We start from the raw sequence: 17,723 nt of genomic DNA, 5'->3' as shown, positions 1-17,723 counted from the left end.
TTTATTGCTGCTGCATTTATGCTGTATTTTACAGACGTACTTTGTAGTTGTGGTACAAATCCTGGGACCCATAACATATCTCAGGATGAAAAGCGTTGGCATACACACAGAAGACCCTCATAGAACAGAAAGTGCTGCTAATGTGTGTGTGTGAATGGGTGAATGTAAAACTCTACTGTAAAGAACTTTGAGTGGTCATCAAGACTAGAAAAGAGTTATATAATTACACAACCATTTACCATTTACAATTGAAGCAGTTAGCATAGCTTTTGGGTGTGAGGGTCAAGGATTTGCTGGAAACAAAAACACATGATCTCCTCAGCAGCACTATCTACCCAGACTCCCGACCCTTACCTGAATGTTCCCAATATTTCATTGTATTTGTAAATGGAGTTCTTGTCTGAGACCTGCTTGTGATGCCTGCAAACAATCTTTATGGAGTGGAGAGACATCGATTGGAGAGACAAATTCATTTAAAACTTGATCTAATGCATCATAGCTTTTTGAAAAAAGAGACAGAGCAGGTAGATTGCAGGTTGTTTATTCCAGTCTATAAAGCACACATACAGATGAGATATTATTTTTGCATATTCATCTTGATATGCAAATGACATGTGACAGCATCAGAATACTTTGTTCGAATTACATTAACAAGACAGGATTTGTTTCAAAGCCCAACAACAGAGTGTTTGTGAAAGAGATCTTCCTCTGTTAGACCTCTTTCAGCAGAAGGCCATAAGGACGGATGGCCCTCTCTACCATCTCCTGCTCTTTATCTTCTGATGTTCCCTTTGGGATGGGGACCAGCCAGTAGAGGTCGTTAACGTACTTCTTTCTGTACGCAGGGTTGATTCGATTCTGCAGAACCACTTTGTACGTCTTGCCATTCTTGCTGGAGATGAACGTTTTGGCGTAGCGGTCCGCCTCACTTATGTCTGGTGTGGAGTAAATCCCCCTGCCATAGGTCTGCCCTGGTCCTGGCTGTTAAATAGAAGTATGAGTTAGAAGTTATTAACATTCATGGAATTTGTACGATAACATTTATAACAATATTTTTGCAACAAAAGTGATTGTATTACAGTAGCATCATTGAAATACAGTGTGTTATTCTCTAATCACATCGAGGTCTTTTTGTTCTTGCTCTCTGGCCTTCAGTGTTTTTGTTATGGTTTGGATGTAGTTTTTAGCTTTCAAATGATATTTGTGACTCTTAAATAAAAAAGGTAAATAAACAGAGGAGATCATTTTACATTTTGTGGTTTTAAATCTGTTATAAGAGGGAGGCTTCACTCAGGACATGTTGAAATTAAATGTAAAACTCAAAAGGAGTGTGTATGTCTTTTAAACTTAATTTGCTCTCAGCATGAATTTAAATTTGTCTCCTATTAAACTGAGTTGAGGAAGAAATATCAGAGCTGTTTTGATTTACTGGAGATTTAAATCAAAATTTCCATATGCTGAAATGTAAAGAGTACTCATTCACTAGGATAGGTAACTAGGATAAATAATGTGAATGTGTGATTCTACAGCATTGACACTGATAACAATGGATATGTAATCAAACCTTGAAGTGATCTCCGATGATGCCGTCTGCACCTGTCTTTGATGTCCCATGGTAAGACACAGGCCACTCCCCTGGGCTTGACTGGGTGCTACGGTACCTGGTTCCCAGCCAGGTATTCCCAGGATACTTGTCCAGCACCTGTGACAAAGTGTTGACATCACATGCTTTGGATGGTTTCTGATGAAGCAGAGATGTTTGTTGCCTCTAGGTCTCTTTGGTTTAAGGATTACATAAAAAGTGAAGGACAGATTTGCACCAAACTTGATGGAAGTTTGGGACATTGGGCCAGAGAAGAACAAATTCAATCACTTTCCTTAAAGGAGACAGTTTGTTAGTTTTGGTTCCACCCATCACTTTTCTCTTCCCCATTTCTCTCCTCTCACTCAAACCCCCACGAGATTGACTCTGCTTGAGGTTTCTCTTTCAGTTAATGAGGGAATTTTTTCTCTCTACAGTTGACAGAGGAACCGTTGGGTTTCTCTATAATTTTTAAGGTCTCCTTACAATGTAAAGTGCCTGGAGATAATGTTCTGTATGTTGTGATTTGCCGCCATACAAATCAAATTGAACTGAATAAATCCAGTGAGCACCCCTTCGCTCTGCAGCAGACATCCAGAGATTAGCAGGTGAACATAGCAGAGGCTTTTAGCAGCTGAAGAGTTATAAAAAATTCTTCTCTCCAATAGATATGTTATATTATTGATTATTTCTATGTACTGTTGCTCTTTAGCAGCAGGGATGTTTAAATGGTATTTGATGTAGAGCAGTTTCACAAAAAAACTGGAAGGAGGTTCTGAAATTACAAGTCAACTTTAACAAAAACACACCCACCTTGAGTCCAAATCGGTACCAACCACATGGACGCTCGTACTTCTCTCCACCTCTCCAATAGGTCTCGGTCTCAGTCAGCTTGGTGAAATCATAGTCATACCCTGGGGCAAAGAATTCTTCCTCATCCATAATGAGATTCTTCTTGATTTCAACAACCGTCTCGTCCAGTGCGGACCTGGGAGCTACACCACTGGTTTCCAGAATGGACTTGATGCAGTAGAAGCAGGATCTTGACACATGGCTGTTGTGTGAAGGAAAGAGCTGTACATTAGAAAAATGCATTCACTAACTTTACAGAATAAAATCTGATCTCATGATTAAGGGTAAGAAAAGCTCCACTAATTACGAGTGTTCATCTCCATCAATGACAGTCGGGATGAGTAGCTTGATGGACAGATTCTGCCGTGGTCCAGCATGATGATTCGCTCTGGGCGAAAAAGCTGGTGATGCTTGTTGCTGGACAGACGTCACGTTGCCATTGCAGAGTGCTCCCAGAGCCTCCAGTGCAATGCTTCTATCAACCATGTTTGAAGTGAGCTCTCGTCCTTCAGAAGGAATGAAGTGTCTTTCCTGGAATGAAACTGAGGGGTCGGAGCTCCTGTTCTCTAGCTGCTTGGAATAAGGCAACCCAGTGATCTGTACGAGGACCTAGAGCTCATATTTATATGCAAACTGATACACACAGGTCAGGATTTGGGTGTGGCAAAGTTGAAAAGTTTAGACACTTTTTTTCTTCACAGTCACAGGAACAGTGTGATGAAATCTTCCAGAGAAATGTGGACAGACACATATCTGTTCAATTACACATTATGAGGACAGTTGATTAGTCATCTGCTTTAAGCATTTAATAAAATGGGACTCAAACTTTTCATGTTGGGCTACATATGCATATTTATAATGTAGTAAATAAATTTAGTACATAAAAAGCTAAGTATTATCAATAATGTCATATCAGAGACGTCTTGAATTTAACATTCATGCATTAGATGAAATTTAAAATTTTCCAAAAAAAGCGAGATATTATTATTTGCTTCCTTTTTTTAATGACAGACTATATCACAAACTGTTGGCTGGCAATAGCATGTTGATAGTTATTGGAATAGAAATATACAATTTAGGTCATTTTTTTTTAATGACAGGTAGTAATAGTTGAAGGTGTTGTGCAACAATGGTTGGGAGTGATACCATAAGCTGGTGTGCCTTTAGGCGTTCAATAAATTTGGTTATCAGAATAAAATATAAAACATTAATATTTAAAAAATTAATATTAAATCATAACTTTAGATTGTTTAAGTTCTCGCGGGGCACCACCCTTCACAGAAGGGAAACGATAGCCAATTTATTGATTAAGATCAGTCTCATTTAGATCTAGTTCACTTAGAAATCTTAATATTTACTATTACAGACTATATAATGAACAGTTAAGGTTTATAGAGTTCTTGACAGTGTAACGGTTGGCAAAATTCACTTATGCAATATTAATGAAAGGACAAGTTTAAAAGAAAACATTTATTATGGACATAATAAAGTATCAAAACACAAGTTACTAACAAAATGTACTAACTTACAAAGATGTGTATGTGAGTGTGTGTGTGTATGTAAATTAGGGTGCTTTCAGAATGGTTGTTGACCAAAAGTTCACACCTTCTTCAGCATGCTTGCAAAATGGTGGTTTGACCCCCTAAGATAGCAGCCCCCCCCTTTCTTCTTAAGAAGTGGTTTTACGACATGCAGAGGGGTCTGAGCTAATGAGGAGAGGAGATATGCGGTGTCTGTGAAAATGTTAAACAGATAATGGCATAGTCTTGGTAGAGCTTAGCTTACATTAACTTTGATTTAACTTGTAACCACAATAACACAACACATCAATCAAACTTACAAACACCACACAGAATCAAATAAACAGTCTTGCTTATTCTAGTATAATAATTAAGCCCAGTATGTTACCAGTCCTTGAACAGGGAGAAAGTTGCTGTGCGGTTCGCCGCTCGTCCTGGCTTTGAAGTCTCTGGTTCGTGTGGTCTCTGCTTCCGCGGTTCTGTTGAGCTGTGCAGTTCAGTTGCTTATTGAATCTTTAGTTCTTACCTACAGGACATTGCGTCGCTGCAAGGAGTTTAAAAAAGCTTGAGATGAGCTGGCAGCTCGACCTTTGCCCTCCGGTGGTTGGATAGAGAAGATTTGAGCTGGAGAAATCCGGTTTCTCCACTCGCCGATGTAGGAGGAAAGGCCGGCAGCCTCCCCCTTTGAAGAGTTGTAGAAGAGACGGCTGTCCGCCTGCTGTCTTCGGTGGGTTTGAGGAAAAAGAGAGAATTGGGGGAGCCTTCTCCTTATATTGGGCTGATGACCCTCAGGTCATGTGGCCAGAGTGACCAATTGGAGTTGACCCCGGTGGCTTTTCACACTTATCTTAGCCTCCTGGGAGATTGAGTTATTTGACCTTCTCAGGACAAAGAGAACACGTTGCACTCTGGGAGATTAAGTTCGCTCCAGCACATGCGGCATGTGGCTTTCTCAAGACAAAGAACATGTGCCTTCAGGTTTTGACTACATATACAGGCTGAAAGAGAGGCCCGCAGTTTGCGCAAAAACCATGTCTCAACAAAGGTTCTGGTATTTTCTCTCTTGCTTCATACTTGTCTGGAAGCACATACAGTCACTGACAGTGGAGTACTCTAAGGAAGAATCTTTGGCTTTATTCTCTTTTAAGATACAAGCCCACACGCCAACATTAACCAACAATGCAGTGTTCTGCAGATGATAAAAAGACAACAAATGTATTTGTATTGCCAGGTGTTCTTACATCTCAAAACAAAATAAAAAGGGAAATTTGGTGGTGCTTGATCAGATTTAAGGGAACTGTTGGGCCTTGGTGGACGACTGTGCTGTACTAAGTGCCATTGTAGTTCTGAAGTGCAAGCTACTGTTTTCCTACAAGCAACTATGTTATACTAATATTACTACTTTCTAATTTTAGAAAACAATTGTAGTCATTTTAAACGGTCGTTTCAGTTAGGTTATGATGGGGGCTCAGAAACAGTCAATTATCAGGTTTCAATGTTGGCGGACAGAACAGAGACAGGAACATCAGTATACAGTAGTGACAAGAACAACATTTATTCAATCATTAATAAGAGCAGCGAGACAGAGACAATGAAAAGTAGTCAGGTGCAGAAAAACTTCAGCATCCTCTGAATATTTTCATAATTTTAAAAAAATACTCAGAATTCAGTAAAGATTTCCCTGATTCAAAATTCTGTCGTTGCCTTAACTCAGTGGTTCTCAAAGTGGGGGGCGCGAACACTCTCCAGGAGGGGCGCGATGTCACAGACGGAGAAAAAAAAATTAATGAATTATTCATTTCTTTATAAACAGTCTTTTTAAAGACTCACTCCTTCCTTAGTAATACCTTCCTGCACGTGCAGTAGGCCTATTCATAGCCTAATCTAAGGAGTAATTTGCTCCAGTCTTTTTAGAAAGCGGAGCCCCAAGAGCTAGCTTTCTAGCTAGCTAACTTCTTCCAACTGCAGCTAGCCCTTTTCTCCTTAACACCTAACTTTACATCTTCAATCATCCAAAGTGTTGCAACAAATAAAACACCAGCACTTGAATACTATTCTGTGCTGTCCCTGTCTACATTGTGTACTGTTCGTTTTGTTAGGAACCACTGCCTAGCACAGCCTTATTCATTATTCGTGTGCAAGTCGCTCACAGCCACACATACAAACACACTCACAAGACCACGACGTTGCAATTAAAACTTTATTAACTTCACACACACTGTACTATGGACAAGTTTCTGATTTGTAAAAGTCAGGCAACCGATGCGCCAGTTGCGAAGAAGCCAAAGCTTCGCAAATATGAAGAGAGCTATTTGCAGTTTGGTTTCAACGTCACTGGCACGACTGAGCAACGTCCTCAGTGTGTTTTGTGTGCCGAGGTGCTGGCAAATGACAGCATGAAGCCGTGCAAATTAAAAAGGCACCTCGACACCAAACACCCTGACTTGAAAGAGAAGCCTGTGGACTTCTTTAAACGTAAACGTGATGGCCTCCAGCAACAACAAGCCACCATCTCCAAGCAAAGCACTGTCTCCAAGCAGTGTCTGGAGGCATCCTATGTAGTTGCTCATACACTTGCTAAGCTTGGCAAACCCCATACAATTGCCGAAACACTGATTTTGCCGGCCGCGCAAGACATGTGTAGAATAATGATAGGAGAGAGTGCAGCTGCTAAACTCAGCGCAATACGTATGTCAAAGGACACTGTGTCACGCCGAATATCAGAAATGCCTACTGATAAAATAGTAATAATAATTGTCTGTATGGGCCTAACAATAACAATAGCCTAACCTTGACATGTCAGGCCTATCAATAACAATATGCTATCTACAGTCCCTGACAAAAGTCTTGTCGCTTGGGTATAAGTTGACCTTAAGTGCCCCTCAAGAATTCTGTCTCGAAATGGCCTCCATGGTCGAATCAGTGCCCAGAAAACAGCACTAAACAAAAGGCAATAAAAAAAACGTGTGGCATTTGCCAAGGCCCACAGCCTGCTTAAAGGATGGACGCTGGAAAAGTGGCAGAAGGTGGATTTCTCAGATGAATCTTCGGTTGAATTACATCACAGCCGCCGCAAATATTGCAGGAGACCTACTGGAGCCCGCATGGATCCGAGATTCACCCAGAAAACAGTTACGTTTGGTGGCGGAAAAATCATGGTCTGGGGTTACATTCAGTATGCGAGAGATTTGCAGGGTGGAAGGCAATATCAATAGCCTAAAATATCAAGAAGTATTAGCTACCTCTTACATTCCCAACCATTAAAGGGGTCAAATTTTGCAGCAGGATGGTGCTCCATCGCATACTTCCATCTCTACATCAAAGTTCCTCAAGGCGAAGAAGATCAAGGTGCTCCAGGACTGGCCAGCCCAGTCACTAGACATGAACATCATTGAGCATGTATGGGGTAGAATGAAAGAGGAAGCATGGAAGACGAAACCAAAGAACCTTGATGAACTCTGGGAGGCATGTGAGACTGCTTTCTTTGCTATTCCTGATGACTTCATCAATAAATTGTATGAATCATTGTCGAACCGCATGGATGCAGTCCTTCAAGCTCATGGAAGTCATACAAGATATTAAATATGGATCTCACAGCACCACTACTTAATTCACTGATGTTATGCATCATATTTTTGTGTTTGAAGTAAATTATTTGTTAAATTTTCACATTACTCTCTGTAGGCGACAAAACTTTTGTCTTGCCAAATCCTTTCTGTGTTCACTAAATGATCAATCTTTCTTCAGTGAAGCAAATTTATTTTAGTATATTAAACATAGTTTGTGAGGGTTTTAGCTTTCATATGAGCCATTTCTAAAACCAATGGATAAATTAAAAGTCAGGTTATAGGCTGTTGTTTCTACAAAATGGATAAGTGACAAGACTTTTGTCAGGGACTGTATGTATGTATGTATCTATCTATCTATCTATCTATCTATCTATCTATCTATCTATCTATCTATCTATCTATCTATCTATCTATCTATCTATCTATCTATCTATCTATCTATCTATCTATCTATCTATCTATCTATCTATCTATCTATCTATCTATCTATCTATCTATCTATCTATCTATCTATCTATCTATCTATCTATCTATCTATCTATCTATCTATCTATCTATCTATCTATCTATCTATCTATCTATCTATCTATCTATCTATCTATCTATCTATCTATCCATCTATCTATATATGGTGGTGTAGTTGAGGGCGGCGGTGGCGGGCGGCGGGGGGCAACTACCCAGGGGCCCAGCTTGCAAAAGTTTGAGAACCCCTGTCTTAACTGGATCAACATCAGAGTTTCTGGAGACAGAAACCTGATGAGTCCAGTTTACTGCAGAGGCCAGCAGGTCCACGTGTTCAGGAGGATGTGGATCAGAAGGAGAGGTTGATGAGCGGAGCGTTGTTCTCCTTCTTGTCTTCTGGACTCCACCTGATGAGTGGAGAGCTCAGGTCGATCAGCTGCTTTAACGAAACAACACATCTTTAGTTGAGCTTTTTGAAAACACATCTTAACATTTACTTTTTAAATTAGGATTTTTTACTTCCTCTTTACCTCTAAATAAAACAGAATAAAATTTGATCTCATGATTTATGGTAAGAAAAGCTCCACTAATTACAAGTGTTCATCTCCATCAATGACAGTCGGGATGAGAAGCTTGATGGACAGATTCTGCCTTGGTCCCACTTGAAGGTTCCTTCTGGACAAACCAGCTGGTGATGCTTGTTGCTGGACAGACGTCACGTTGCCAGTGCAGAGTGCTCCCAGAGCCTCCAGTGCAATGCTTCTATCAACCATGTTTACAGTGAGCTCTCGTACAACAGAAGGAATGAAGTGTCTTTTCTGGAAGGAAACTGAGGGTCATGAACTCCTGTCCTCAGGCTGCGTGGAATAAGGAAACCCAGTGATCTGTACGAGGAACTAGAGCTCATATTGATATGTAACACTTTGTGATACACACAGGTCAGGATTTGGGTGTGTCAAAGTTGAAAAGTTTACAACCTTTTTTTCTTCATAGTTACAGGAACAGTCTGATGAAATCTTCCAGAGAAATTGGGACAAACACACACAAATTCATACACATATGAGGACAGTTGATTAGTCACCTGCTTCAAGCATTAAATAAAATGGGACTCAACCTTTCTTAGTTGGGCTACATGTGCATATTTATCATTTAGTAAATATATGTAGTACATAAAAAGCTAAGTATTATCAATAATGTCATATCAGATCCGTCTTGGATTTAACATTCATGCATTAGATGAAATTTAAAATTTTCCAAAAAAAGCGAGATATTATTTTTGCTACATTTTTAAACAACAAACAATATCACAAACTGTTGGCTGGCAATATCATGTCGATAGTTATTGGAAAAGATATATACAATAAGAGGTCACTTTGTTTTTAATGACAGGTAGTAATAGCTAAAGGTTCTGGTATTTTCTCTCTTGCTTCATACTTGTCTGGAAGCACAGACAGTTACTGACAGTGGAGTTCTCCCAGGAAGAATATTTGGCTTTATTCTCTTTTAAGATACAAGCCCACACGCCAACATTAACCAACAACGCAGTATTCTGCAGATGACAAAAAGACCACAAATGCTTGATTGGATTTAAGGGAGCTGTTGGGCCTTGCTGGACGACTGTGTCCTACTAAGTACCATTGTAGTTCTGAAGTGCAAGCGACTGTTTTTCTTGAAAATAGTCCAAAAAAAGCTCAATTTTAGTTGCCTAATTATTAGGTTTCAATGTTGGTGGACAGAACAGACAAAAACATCAGTATAAAGTAGTGACGAGAACTACATTTATTCAAACATTAAGAAGAGCAGCGAGACAAAGACGATGAAAAGTACAGTCAGGTACAGAAAAACTTCAGCATCCTCTGAATATTTTCATAATTTAAAACACAATACTCAGAATTCAGTAAAGATTTCAATCATTCAAAACTCTGTCGTCTGAACTGGGTCATCATCAGAGTTTCTGGAGACAGAAACCTGATGAGTCCAGTTTACTGCAGAGGCCAGCAGGTCCACGTGTTCAGGAGGATGTGGATCAGAAGGAGAGGTTGATGAGCGGAGCGTTGTTCTCCTTCTTGTCTTCTGGACTCCACCTGATGAGCGGAGAGCTCAGGTCGATCAGCTGCTTTGACGAAACAACACATTTTTGGTTATGCTTTTTGAAAACATGTCTTTATCTCTAAATTTTCTTTTTAATCATGAATTTTTATTTCATCTCCTCTAAATACAGTATTACAAATTCTTTAAAAAGCAGGTTTTGTGCATGGGGGAACTATACAATGTGAAGTGTTCATCCCTTATTTACTCCAAAAACATAAGCACCGTGGTCTGACAGCCAGAGATCCCTTCACTTGCCACCCCTAATAAAAACACATTTGATGTTATGTAACAAATTTGAAGCAACCTCAGCATCAATCAATTAATTCACGAATGGATTGAAATAACTTGAAGGATTATCACCAGTTTTAAAAATGGACAAACGACTTTAAAATGCACCAATTTCCCCTCCAATGCTAATCCTTTTAGGTGTAAATTAAGTGATGGATTTCATATTATTTGATCAGTTTAAAGGGAGTTTTACCACTTAAAGCTATGCTAATAATCCAATATATACTGTAAAACGGATTGATTTATCAAAACATCTTCTCTAAACAATCACCAACATGTACATAAACATGATTTTGCTTGGGTTGTGGAAATAGCTCTGACACAACATTGACATAAAGTTGGTCTCTACTTACTGCAGAAGGAAATATTTGACTCTACAGCTGCTAAATGCTCCACTTGAGTAAAGAGTGGACAGTGTTTTTGAGGAAACGGATGAGTGGTGCAGCCGAAAAACGACACCGAGAGCGGTGATACTGGACCATAACAGTTAAGGTTGTGGCTTGGACGAAAGAACGAACTGAAAATTACATGGCCGTTTTTAGACATCAACTCTGGATAATACCTGGGACCAATTGTCCAGATTTTGCACTTTGCTTTTCACATGTTAAGAACGCAGCAGGAGATTGTGCGGGTCGGACGCATTCACAACAGGAAAACATTCAGAATATTTAGGTGCTAATGCGCATCTGGGTAGAAAGCACGTGTTTTGGTATACAGCACATAAACAGCGGCATCTGCCCTTATGACCAGAGTTCTTGGATCTCATTTTCTTTGCTAGTTGGCATCTTCTCCTACATGTATGGCTCCTCTTCTTCATCCAGAGATATTAGCATTATTATCACGTGTAAGAAATATCATACTGCCACGCGCTCACGGTGCATCCTCCGGAAGATATCTGGCTGTGTTCACGCAATGAAATTCTCTGGAGTATTTTACTAGAGGGCTGGCAGGAGAAACTCTGGAGAATGCCTGCATTATTTGTAGGGATGGGGGAAAAAATCGATTCAGTTACAAATCGCGATTCTTGTGAATGACGATTTTAAATGGATATGCTGCCTCCCAAATCGATTTTTTTAAAAACATATTTATTGGTTTATACCGGGGGGGATATATTGGGGGAGCAACATCACCCCAGAGCATGTTGACCAGCTCTTGTTTTTGCACAAGAATCTAAACATACCCAAGCACTAGCTTTGCATCGGCTACATGCAAACAACAATAGCCTACTTTTTGTTTATTTCAAAGTTTATATTTTAAGTAAACTTTTATTCATTCTGTTTAATTTACCTTTTATTTATTGTTTAAAAGTAGCCTAAGTGGCATACATTTCTTAATCTGTCAGTTTGTGTGCAGTTGACAGGGCCATACAATAATAGACACATTTTTATTTATTTTCTCTATTGGCTGCCCGGCAGTCATTAAGTTAATGTTAATATTTAAAATAAAACTGGTAAAGCTCTAAGTGAATTTGACTGTGTTGTATACTTACAGAATCGCAATACCCACAGAAATCGCAATACATATCGTATCGCCACCTAAGTATTGTGATAGTATCGTATCGGGAGGTCCCTGCCGATTCCCGTCCCTAATTATTTGACTGAGCCATTTGCGTTGTCACATACAGCCCCTCCAGATAATTTCAGGAGAATATCAGTTTTTTTGTGTGCATGTCTGAGAGCTTATTATGGAGCTCTGTGAAGCTGAATAGCTACACACTCAGGTGATAATTCTCTTTAGGCTTACAAAGGCCTGTCCACATACTTTTGGACATTTAGCATAACTTCACACATTATTGCTGTAAAGGGGTTACAACATATTGTCTGTGGATATAAGCAGACGTGAGGCATTACCTGAGTTGTGGTGCAACTCTTGCCATTGGTCCGGATCAAGTCGGGGGTGTTGTTTAGGTCGATGAGCAGTTTCTCTTGAGGCTGCAGAGTTGGAGCTGGAAGATCCATCAGGAGAATCTGTAGAGAGAACAGAGGGTGATGAGGATCTGTGAGGTAATGCAGACAAATTCAGCTGACTGGGCACAAATTAAGAGGACACAAACAAATTACAACATATCTTAACTCTGGACTGAACATGGTTCATGGTTTCATTAAATTGATTTGTAAATAATTGAAGAGACAAGACACATTGTCCTGATCAGATTCAAGTTTTGTGCCAGCAGAAATGGTTTACTCAGAACCAACACCTGAGATGAGACTAGGGCTGCAAAGGGGTGGAAAGTTTCCGGTAAATTTCCGGAAACTTTCCATGGGAAGTTAAGCTCGGGAATTTGGGGAATTTTGAAAAAAAAAACAAAAACGCAAATTAAAAGCTGAGCAATAAAAACATCATTCAAAACTCTATTAAAGATGTATAAACTCAGCGCAATACGTATGTCAAAGGACACTGTGTCACGCCGAATATCAGAAATGCCTACTGATAAAATAGTAATAATAATTGTCTGTATGGGCCTAACAATAACAATAGCCTAACCTTGACATGTCAGGCCTATCAATAACAATATGCTATCTACAGTCCCTGACAAAAGTCTTGTCGCTTGGGTATAAGTTGACCTTAAGTGCCCCTCAAGAATTCTGTCTCGAAATGGCCTCCATGGTCGAATCAGTGCCCAGAAAACAGCACTAAACAAAAGGCAATAAAAAAAACGTGTGGCATTTGCCAAGGCCCACAGCCTGCTTAAAGGATGGACGCTGGAAAAGTGGCAGAAGGTGGATTTCTCAGATGAATCTTCGGTTGAATTACATCACAGCCGCCGCAAATATTGCAGGAGACCTACTGGAGCCCGCATGGATCCGAGATTCACCCAGAAAACAGTTAAGTTTGGTGGCGGAAAAATCATGGTCTGGGGTTACATTCAGTATGCGAGAGATTTGCAGGGTGGAAGGCAATATCAATAGCCTAAAATATCAAGAAGTATTAGCTACCTCTTACATTCCCAACCATTAAAGGGGTCAAATTTTGCAGCAGGATGGTGCTCCATCGCATACTTCCATCTCTACATCAAAGTTCCTCAAGGCGAAGAAGATCAAGGTGCTCCAGGACTGGCCAGCCCAGTCACTAGACATGAACATCATTGAGCATGTATGGGGTAGAATGAAAGAGGAAGCATGGAAGACGAAACCAAAGAACCTTGATGAACTCTGGGAGGCATGTGAGACTGCTTTCTTTGCTATTCCTGATGACTTCATCAATAAATTGTATGAATCATTGTCGAACCGCATGGATGCAGTCCTTCAAGCTCATGGAAGTCATACAAGATATTAAATATGGATCTCACAGCACCACTACTTAATTCACTGATGTTATGCATCATATTTTTGTGTTTGAAGTAAATTATTTGTTAAATTTTCACATTACTCTCTGTAGGCGACAAAACTTTTGTCTTGCCAAATCCTTTCTGTGTTCACTAAATGATCAATCTTTCTTCAGTGAAGCAAATTTATTTTAGTATATTAAACATAGTTTGTGAGGGTTTTAGCTTTCATATGAGCCATTTCTAAAACAAATGGATAAATTAAAAGTCAGGTTATAGGCTGTTGTTTCTACAAAATGGATAAGTGACAAGACTTTTGTCAGGGACTGTATGTATCTATCTATCTATCTATCTATCTATCTATCTATCTATCTATCTATCTATCTATCTATCTATCTATCTATCTATCTATCTATCTATCTATCTATCTATCTATCTATCTATCTATCTATCTATCTATCTATCTATCTATCTATCTATCTATCCATCTATCTATATATGGTGGTGTAGTTGAGGGCGGCGGTGGCGGGCGGCAACTACCCAGGGGCCCAGCTTGCAAAAGTTTGAGAACCCCTGTCTTAACTGGATCAACATCAGTTTCTGGAGACAGAAACCTGATGAGTCCAGTTTACTGCAGAGGCCAGCAGGTCCACGTGTTCAGGAGGATGTGGATCAGAAGGAGAGGTTGATGAGCGGAGCGTTGTTCTCCTTCTTGTCTTCTGGACTCCACCTGATGAGTGGAGAGCTCAGGTCGATCAGCTGCTTTAACGAAACAACACATCTTTAGTTGAGCTTTTTGAAAACACATCTTAACATTTACTTTTTAAATTAGGATTTTTTACTTCCTCTTTACCTCTAAATAAAACAGAATAAAATTTGATCTCATGATTTATGGTAAGAAAAGCTCCACTAATTACGAGTGTTCATCTCCATCAATGACAGTCGGGATGAGAAGCTTGATGGACAGATTCTGCCTTGGTCCCACTTGAAGGTTCCTTCTGGACAAACCAGCTGGTGATGCTTGTTGCTGGACAGACGTCACGTTGCCAGTGCAGAGTGCTCCCAGAGCCTCCAGTGCAATGCTTCTATCAACCATGTTTACAGTGAGCTCTCGTACAACAGAAGGAATGAAGTGTCTTTTCTGGAAGGAAACTGAGGGTCATGAACTCCTGTCCTCAGGCTCGTGGAATAAGGAAACCCAGTGATCTGTACGAGGAACTAGAGCTCAAATTGATATGTAACACTTTGTGATACACACAGGTCAGGATTTGGGTGTGTCAAAGTTGAAAAGTTTACAACCTTTTTTTCTTCATAGTTACAGGAACAGTCTGATGAAATCTTCCAGAGAAATTGGGACAAACACACACAAATTCATACACATATGAGGACAGTTGATTAGTCACCTGCTTCAAGCATTAAATAAAATGGGACTCAACCTTTCTTAGTTGGGCTACATGTGCATATTTATCATTTAGTAAATATATGTAGTACATAAAAAGCTAAGTATTATCAATAATGTCATATCAGATCCGTCTTGGATTTAACATTCATGCATTAGATGAAATTTAAAATTTTCCAAAAAAAGCGAGATATTATTTTTGCTACATTTTTAAACAACAAACAATATCACAAACTGTTGGCTGGCAATATCATGTCGATAGTTATTGGAAAAGATATATACAATAAGAGGTCACTTTGTTTTTAATGACAGGTAGTAATAGCTAAAGGTTCTGGTATTTTCTCTCTTGCTTCATACTTGTCTGGAAGCACAGACAGTTACTGACAGTGGAGTTCTCCCAGGAAGAATATTTGGCTTTATTCTCTTTTAAGATACAAGCCCACACGCCAACATTAACCAACAACGCAGTATTCTGCAGATGACAAAAAGACCACAAATGCTTGATTGGATTTAAGGGAGCTGTTGGGCCTTGCTGGACGACTGTGTCCTACTAAGTACCATTGTAGTTCTGAAGTGCAAGCGACTGTTTTTCTTGAAAATAGTCCAAAAAAAGCTCAATTTTAGTTGCTCAATTATTAGGTTTCAATGTTGGTGGACAGAACAGACAAAAACATCAGTATAAAGTAGTGACGAGAACTACATTTATTCAAACATTAAGAAGAGCAGCGAGACAAAGACGATGAAAAGTACAGTCAGGTACAGAAAAACTTCAGCATCCTCTGAATATTTTCATAATTTAAAACACAATACTCAGAATTCAGTAAAGATTTCAATCATTCAAAACTCTGTCGTCTGAACTGGGTCATCATCAGAGTTTCTGGAGACAGAAACCTGATGAGTCCAGTTTACTGCAGAGGCCAGCAGGTCCACGTGTTCAGGAGGATGTGGATCAGAAGGAGAGGTTGATGAGCGGAGCGTTGTTCTCCTTCTTGTCTTCTGGACTCCACCTGATGAGCGGAGAGCTCAGGTCGATCAGCTGCTTTGACGAAACAACACATTTTTGGTTATGCTTTTTGAAAACATGTCTTTATCTCTAAATTTTCTTTTTAATCATGAATTTTTATTTCATCTCCTCTAAATACAGTATTACAAATTCTTTAAAAAGCAGGTTTTGTGCATGGGGGAACTATACAATGTGAAGTGTTCATCCCTTATTTACTCCAAAAACATAAGCACCGTGGTCTGACAGCCAGAGATCCCTTCACTTGCCACCCCTAATAAAAACACATTTGATGTTATGTAACAAATTTGAAGCAACCTCAGCATCAATCAATTAATTCACGAATGGATTGAAATAACTTGAAGGATTATCACCAGTTTTAAAAATGGACAAACGACTTTAAAATGCACCAATTTCCCCTCCAATGCTAATCCTTTTAGGTGTAAATTAAGTGATGGATTTCATATTATTTGATCAGTTTAAAGGGAGTTTTACCACTTAAAGCTATGCTAATAATCCAATATATACTGTAAAACGGATTGATTTATCAAAACATCTTCTCTAAACAATCACCAACATGTACATAAACATGATTTTGCTTGGGTTGTGGAAATAGCTCTGACACAACATTGACATAAAGTTGGTCTCTACTTACTGCAGAAGGAAATATTTGACTCTACAGCTGCTAAATGCTCCACTTGAGTAAAGAGTGGACAGTGTTTTTGAGGAAACGGATGAGTGGTGCAGCCGAAAAACGACACCGAGAGCGGTGATACTGGACCATAACAGTTAAGGTTGTGGCTTGGACGAAAGAACGAACTGAAAATTACATGGCCGTTTTTAGACATCAACTCTGGATAATACCTGGGACCAATTGTCCAGATTTTGCACTTTGCTTTTCACATGTTAAGAACGCAGCAGGAGATTGTGCGGGTCGGACGCATTCACAACAGGAAAACATTCAGAATATTTAGGTGCTAATGCGCATCTGGGTAGAAAGCACGTGTTTTGGTATACAGCACATAAACAGCGGCATCTGCCCTTATGACCAGAGTTCTTGGATCTCATTTTCTTTGCTAGTTGGCATCTTCTCCTACATGTATGGCTCCTCTTCTTCATCCAGAGATATTAGCATTATTATCACGTGTAAGAAATATCATACTGCCACGCGCTCACGGTGCATCCTCCGGAAGATATCTGGCTGTGTTCACGCAATGAAATTCTCTGGAGTATTTTACTAGAGGGCTGGCAGGAGAAACTCTGGAGAATGCCTGCATTATTTGTAGGGATGGGGGAAAAAATCGATTCAGTTACAAATCGCGATTCTTGTGAATGACGATTTTAAATGGATATGCTGCCTCCCAAATCGATTTTTTTAAAAACATATTTATTGGTTTATACCGGGGGGGATATATTGGGGGAGCAACATCACCCCAGAGCATGTTGACCAGCTCTTGTTTTTGCACAAGAATCTAAACATACCCAAGCACTAGCTTTGCATCGGCTACATGCAAACAACAATAGCCTACTTTTTGTTTATTTCAAAGTTTATATTTTAAGTAAACTTTTATTCATTCTGTTTAATTTACCTTTTATTTATTGTTTAAAAGTAGCCTAAGTGGCATACATTTCTTAATCTGTCAGTTTGTGTGCAGTTGACAGGGCCATACAATAATAGACACATTTTTATTTATT

The 17,723-nt window shown here is 39.4% G+C and overlaps 1 protein-coding gene across 1 annotated transcript; it reads right to left on the bottom strand.

Annotated features, from left to right (window-relative positions):
• Window positions 1-525: 525 nt before the first annotated feature.
• On the bottom strand, window positions 526-3,013 carry LOC133009434 (uncharacterized). The gene is made up of 4 exons (XM_061076936.1): window positions 2,742-3,013; window positions 2,396-2,636; window positions 1,565-1,702; window positions 526-981 (listed from the first exon to the last, which is right to left on the bottom strand). The coding sequence occupies exons 1-4, from the start codon at window positions 2,918-2,920 to the stop codon at window positions 712-714; spliced, it is 828 nt and encodes a 275-aa protein (XP_060932919.1). The 5' UTR covers window positions 2,921-3,013; the 3' UTR covers window positions 526-711.
• Between the last annotated feature and the right edge of the window lie 14,710 nt (window positions 3,014-17,723).

This window comes from Limanda limanda, chromosome 8, assembly GCF_963576545.1.
Source record: "Limanda limanda chromosome 8, fLimLim1.1, whole genome shotgun sequence".
NCBI classification, from domain to species: Eukaryota; Metazoa; Chordata; class Actinopteri; order Pleuronectiformes; family Pleuronectidae; genus Limanda; species Limanda limanda.
The sequence above is the reverse complement of the archived record's forward strand: the minus strand, read 5'-3'. Positions and strand labels throughout refer to the sequence as shown.

Excerpts from the sequence above, each read along its gene's own strand:
- LOC133009434 (XM_061076936.1), bottom strand. The coding sequence starts at position 2,920 with ATGGTTGATAGAAGCATTGCACTGGAGGCTCTGGGAGCACTCTGCAAT. Across the intron at positions 2,637-2,741 it reads ATTGATGGAGATGAACACTC|CCATGTGTCAAGATCCTGCT; the intron begins GTAATTAGTGGA and ends TTCACACAACAG. Across the intron at positions 1,703-2,395 it reads GGTACCGATTTGGACTCAAG|GTGCTGGACAAGTATCCTGG; the intron begins GTGGGTGTGTTT and ends ACTTTGTCACAG.